The sequence below is a fragment of the Nilaparvata lugens genome, chromosome 1 (assembly GCF_014356525.2).
Source record: "Nilaparvata lugens isolate BPH chromosome 1, ASM1435652v1, whole genome shotgun sequence".
NCBI lineage: Eukaryota > Metazoa > Arthropoda > Insecta > Hemiptera > Delphacidae > Nilaparvata > Nilaparvata lugens.
Genome location: NC_052504.1, coordinates 100,948,130 through 100,955,056, shown reverse-complemented (window position 1 = coordinate 100,955,056; position 6,927 = coordinate 100,948,130). Strand labels below are relative to the sequence as shown.

The window sequence follows — 6,927 nt, the reverse complement described above, 5'->3', positions numbered from 1 at the left end:
CAAAAATAAATAAATTTAATTATATTTTTATATATTTCTAATCACTTGAAAATGACATCAATGTCCGAAACACGTTGTGGAAAAATAATTTCAAAGGGTACTGAGATTTATATTTTTATTTTTACTTCTAAGCTTGCTATTGCCTTTTGACATTGATAGAGTATAGAATACAATAGAATAATAATAGAATAAGCATAACAGAATACAAGAGTATAGAATACTAAACCAGACTCACTTTTTTCGTTCACTTATGTTTTCTAGTATATATTTTCGAAGATCATCAATGTTTTGTTTGTTGCCCCAATACTGATGAACTTTTGGCCAAAGGATATCCAAGTCATGGTTATCCCGGAAGTCGTTATCTGGGTAAGCGATGATGATTTTTCCATTTTCAATTATTTTCTCAGGAGTTGCCCTCCAAAGAATGCCTTCAATAGCGTTTGGATTTACCCACACCTCTCTGCCATTCACCGTCAATTTACTCTTCAAGTAATTCACAAAGTCATAATGGTCCTGTTGGCTAGAAATGCCTGTAGAATGCATAAGTTCAATTGAATTATCAAACTGGAATCAACAGACCGTCAGTCATATTCATCTAACCATAGACATTTATTTACCATAATCAATTACTAAATTCGGAATGAGCCAACATGTTGTTTATATTGTGGGTTAATTCAACATTTAAATGAGTGGAAACATTTAACCGCAAGCTATGGATAAGAGATAGTTTGAATTAGACCCAAACTATAACAACTGAGTGGATGTCTAAATAACATTTATAATCAGCGTTCTACATTTCACAAGATGAATAATAATGATCTCAGGAATAACCATAACACACAATTTTGTCATTCAAGCACCGACATGCAATCAATAATTTGATGTAATAAACGATTTTTTTCACTTGCTGACTGGAGTACTTTCGGGTTTCAAAAATCCATTTTCAACCCATTGAGAATGGATACTTAAAGCCCGAAAGTATACTAGTCAGTAAGTAATTGGACGAAATCGTTTATTTCATCAAATAATTGACTTTATGTTAATGTTTAGATGATAAAATAGCGTGTCAATGCAGTATGGAATGTACCAAGAAACCATAATCAATAATTATAACTAGTCAATTGTAATAAAACGTTACAGAGTAAATAATAATATCCTAAGATACAAGGGTGGGCTGTTGAGTAATGCACACACCAAATAACCCTCAGAATCGATCCTGGTGGAATGTGGAAATACTATTAATCCTCTACACGGCTGCGTAGTTTGAAGGCGTTGCGATCATCCAGTTTGGTTTGGTTGGTGAAAGTATGGCGTTGTGTTCTGGTGTTATGTCAACGCGAATCAAACAACCCGCAGTTATCGAATTTTTATCTGCAGAGAAAGGGAATCCTAGTGAGATTCATCGTAGTTTTGAGGCTGTTTAGTTCTTGATTCTTCTCAATAATGATCTATGAAGTCTTCTCCTTCCTCACAGTAGTGCTTCAAAAATTGTTCACAGCATTCCAATCGACGGTGTTCATTGTGGTCCGTCAGACGGCGGTGTGGTACCCATCGTGCACAGATTTATGGTACCGTATCCTAATTGTTCAATATTGAAGTCGACACGTTTCTTGGATTTTCCAACTTGGTTTGCGATATCCTGTTGAGAGATTTACCAGTCATTTTGGATCAAGTCCTTGACAAGTTTACGATGATTATCGTATTTGGCAGTGATTGGAAGTCCACTGCGTGTTTCGTCAACAATATTGAGGATTTTCCAGGTTGGCAATCTCGAAATTTTATAACTCATTGATTCATGGTATACCTATCAACAGTATCGTCACAATAAACAGCCTTTAAACGATGATAAATCTCACTATGATTCACTTTCTCAGCAGTTAAAAATTCAATAACAGCACATAGTTTAATTCGCGTTTACATGAGACCAGAACACAACGCCATACTTTCACTAACCAAACCAAACTTGATGAACGCAACGCCTTCAAACTACGCAGCCGTGTAGAGGATGAATAGTATCTCCACTGCCACCAGGCTCGCTTCTGAGGGTTATTTGGTTTTTTGCACTACAAGCATGTGTGCATTACTTATCAGCCTACCCTCGAATAAATCAAGAGGAAATATAATAGCAGTTTATGATGAAAGGATACTTTGAAGCACTTACCAGATTGTAGCTGATGGATATCAATTATCACAATCTCTTTCTCAGTATTCGATACAAATTCAACAACCTGTGCTAGAATCACATCGAGCTTCTCCATAGTAATATATCCATGAGTAGTCCAGTAGCCTTTCGAGTCTTTCTTCACACGTACATCAAGGTATCGTATGCCTGATATCAATTGCTCTCTTATATTCTCATTCTGCAAAGGAATTGAAACTCATTGAATAGAAGGAGCATTATGTCAAAATTTGTGAAAATTAACATTTGTCAAAATCATGTCAATAATCATCAAAATTTGGGAGAGATACAGTTTTGGGCTCTGTCTCTTGTCATCTTCTGATCATATAGAATATTATTTGAGATTGTTAACGAATGAATGAATATTTATAGAAAATAGCAAACAGAGGAGTTAGCTACAACGAGTAAACATGAGATTTTGAAAGTAGAATAGGAAAAGAGGATTCACAAGTGAATGAGGGGAGCCTCAGTAATTTTGTTTGTATCATGATTGTGAGCAAAGTTGAAGATCCAAAAATAATAATTTCTTGTGATGGAAATTTTAAATAGTATCTATAATATGATTTTTGAATATTTGTCTTTTTTACCTGAGTTATGGACCAGTCTTCAATAATAGGAAGTTTTTTGAGCCATCGCAAAGTACTGTCGAAAAATGACTTTGCTTTCGAAGTGATGTCAGTTGATAGCTGGTTACTGCTATTGTCTTCATCGCATGAGTTCATAATGCCTTCATAGCTGCAAGAGTCGTGTGTGCCTGGTAGAAATATCTCATTCATTGGCACATCTTTGATGTACTTCCAATAATGCTTCATCCATTGCGGGTAAGTTTGTAACTGAGTAGCAACTATTGCTGCAATAGAAAATAAATACATTTTTGATTAGGTTCTTTCAATTCAAAACAGGTGTCCAGGCACAAAAAATTGGACGATATTGATGTGGACAAAGTGCGATTCCAGTAATTCGATTCAATTTGCCAGACAGCGTATAAAAAAATCGACATTTTGGATGTTCGATTTCCATAAATGGTTATTTCGCCCAGTAGCCACTAAGAGCGTGTGATCTGACTACGGTAAAATGCTTATTTTAGGGCAAAGCTCAGTCACAATAAATCGGATGTTTTATTATTGCTCATCATCGTTACTTATTATAAGTTTATGACGTAATCATGCTACTTAACTTCGTAACTTCGCAACACACGAATTCGAAGCGGCCATTTGAACGTTATCATATTCTATGCATAATGGCATTGGAAGGAATTTCAAACAAAAATAGGTCTGATCGATAACTCACACTCATCTTGTAATATTCAATTAGAAAGATAGGATATGCTTAATTATAAACCATATAGATGCCCCTGGGAGTGAGTAAGTGAGTATTTCAAATTAATGAGAGACTTTGGAAGTTGGTGAGAATTGGCCAATCGGAGGACATTCTGCTTGCCATGACCATACATGTCAGCTGGCAATCAGTAAGATTGAAAAGGGCCTCCCTCTACATTTAATGAAACTAGAAAACGTATTACCTTGATCCTTTCCATTATTCTTCTTCCAGGCCACAGCCATGTAGCCGAGATACGTTGGAGAATCGAACTTCAAATCCGTATCTAAAATAACACCCGTCAATTTGACGTCAGTCAATACGGCCCCTGATGTCTCATTCAAAGGTATTTTTTTATACACTAGATGTTCGGAAGAGTCTTTGATAGGTGCTTGAGAGTAGATTCCGATCCAGCCACCCGGATAATCTATGGCAAAGTTCCAGTAAATCACAAGTTCTTTAGTAGGAAGCGATGAGATCCAAATCTCGAGTTGCGGCTTATTGCAGAATGCACTGCTATCTGTAAACAACACATGAGAAACGATCATCAAAATGTGAATTGATAATTCGTCCTTTTAGAATATGACATTTTTTTGGAAAATTAATATCAATCTATGGCAGGATTATTATTATGTGAGTTGATGTGATTTACAGTATGATAAGATTTGCAATGCGAAATGAACATTTCGTATGTTCACAGTTCTCATTGAATCTTATGAAGTTGTTCTCTTCTCAAATACGATTGACATCATCGTAACAGAAACTTTAACTTGTGATTGACATATGTATTAACATGTGAATTCGAATTGTGATACAGAAAGTTTGATATTTGCTTTGATAATCAATGTGTAGATGAAAAAGTTTCGTTGTTAATAATGCTTGTGTGCATCTGCCAAGAAGAAGGGATAAATTTTGTTGTTGGTAATCCAATTGTATTTTTATATAACTTGAAAGTGAAAAAACTCACATTCTTTGGTGTGACGACGATCATATCATGCTGGTATTGCACATTCTAAAGCCAAATGAATGAATTTTACAAGGAGTTTGTAAAGTTTGAAGAATGCCTTAGATTTGAGAGAAGCCTGTACTACTGGCTTGCCAAATTTTGATTTGGTCTATCTACGTTTCATACTTCACTTGTTTTTACATAAATTGTCAGGATAATTATATTACTTTTCAGTTCCTATTTCACGGAGATTGGTTGCTTTATCTTGCGTATAAACGCACATATATCTATTAGGAATAGTCTGGTAATAGTAATACAGCACGCAATTGTGTGTAATTCAGTATGTAACACAGAGTGTTACTTAAATATAGTCAATTGTAGTAACTACTGTATTTATAAATGTCTATATGGAAAATCAATAGTGAATCTTCTGAAAAAAAATTGAGACGTTTAACTGAGTGTTACTGTATAATACATACTATGAATTTGAAAATCAACTGTTCAAATAGAAAAATAAAAAACAACTTAATTGCACAGGAGTCAAGGAAATTTTGGTACTTGGCTAATCCCTTATTTTGAATGGATTGCAAGTTAATATGATAGATGTTATGGGTTGAACAACTAAGCTATAACTGATTTGGTATGTGACTAAGTGAATTGCTTCAACCAAGATCTAGTTTATTGGATCCAGTATTATAATAGTTTTTGACTAAGGTTACGTAGTGCGATTCTGTATTTCAGAAACCATGAAAGGATAAGTTATCAACACGAAAACTGAAGCTCATTACCCTGTATCCCATCAGAGAGCACCGATGTCAAGGATGTAATAACTGAAACGAATAGTATCCAAAAAGAATGAGACATCTGAAATAAAATATATAAATTCTTTTAGAAAACTTTCTTGAATACATCACAAAACAATTCAAGGCTTATTGATATATTTTACAAGGAATTAAACATTTATGGATGAGATTGGTGTACTCATAATTTATAACATTCACTCCTTCTAGAGGAGACTACTTCATTAAAGATTTGCTTCATCAAGTTGTTTCCTCGATAATGATGTATTATTACTAAAATTGAATATAAAATAAAATTATAGTGACAGTAAGACCCTACAATTTATTGAAATTTATATTATCCATTCTCTAACGTTTGAATGAAAATTTCATCCAATTCAGTCTTCTATATATTAATACCAATTACAGTACACAGCATTAATCGGAGAATTAGAATTGATCAGGAATTTCCAGAATATTAAAATAAAACACATTTTCCAACTTTCGTCATGATTTACATTTACTCAAAGCAATGTTGGTGAATTCCAGGTAACAATAACTGTTCAACACCCGAACTCAAAGTAGTATTATAATTTTTTATAAATGTTCTTATTCCGACAAGCCTGTTTCTGAAGAAGAATTTATCTTCTTTCTATTGCATCTGCAATTGATATTTTCACGTCCAGATCATTTTCAAACGGAAAATAATTTTCTTTGTTTTTACTACAACAGTTACACGGATTCATCCATTTCATCATAAATCAGGGGTTTTAAAATGTGATCAGATTGAAAAATTGAATAAATTTTGATAGACTAACAATTCTGTAGGTGATTTGCGCCCTTGAAAATACCTGGATTCGATCGATGTTGCACCCTTTCAGCAGATAAACTTCCACATCTTCATCTAGCGGAACATCATAAATGCGACAGCCAACATTATCAAGTATGACAAATGTTCATTGTTGAGCTATTACATTCCTTTTCACCTTCATTTCCAATTACTGTTTTATTGACAGATGTCTCAACAGCCACCTGTGAAAGTGTAAACATAGATCTTTTGAATGCTAAATTTTTTCAAATGTCTGCTGTCTAATATTGTACTCAGTCTACTACTACGGCATGTCAAAGGAGAAAATATTATCAGCCGGATCAATCAAAGTCAACCTGGTCGTGGGTTCGAATCCCGCCCGCCGATAGGAACGTCTGATATTTTCAAAAAACTTTTATTTTAAATATTTTCTCTTCGAATATCTTCAATACATCATAGTTTTGAATACATCAAATTCGAAGAGAAAATATTTAAAATAAAAGTTTTTTGAAAATATCAGACGTTCCCATCGGCGGGCGGGATTCGAACCCACGACCAGGCAGTGCTGGCAGATTGGAGGGTGCATCGTCTGAGTCCACTCGACCAGCCTGGCCGACAGCAGATTGGAGGAACTATAATAATATTTGTTTCTTTAACGATAAAACTTGACTTTTGGATTACATTTTAAACTGAACAATGGTTTATGAACTAATGTATTTTTAAATTCACAAACATTTTCATTAGCAAGTTAGCGAGGACCTAATCTATCAACTCCTATGTTGGTTCGATTTTGTGGAATATATTGATGTACCGGTATTAAAATAAAAAGATACTTCTCAAAATTTACATTTTTTGAAATTTATTTAAAAGTTAATAAATTTTACAGCACTTGAAACTA

At 34.1% G+C, this 6,927-nt stretch overlaps 1 protein-coding gene across 2 annotated transcripts; it reads right to left on the bottom strand.

Moving 5' to 3' along the window:
• Positions 1–235: 235 nt before the first annotated feature.
• LOC120349491 (PI-PLC X domain-containing protein 1-like) lies at positions 236–6,223 on the bottom strand (the record flags this gene model as incomplete). Of its 2 annotated transcripts, none has more annotated exon segments than XM_039419836.1 (6): positions 236–530; positions 2,162–2,360; positions 2,767–3,029; positions 3,702–4,016; positions 5,231–5,306; positions 6,073–6,223. In XM_039419836.1, coding segments are annotated over 5 exon segments (1,148 nt in total), but the record flags the coding sequence as incomplete, so codon positions are not given.
• Between the last annotated feature and the right edge of the window lie 704 nt (positions 6,224–6,927).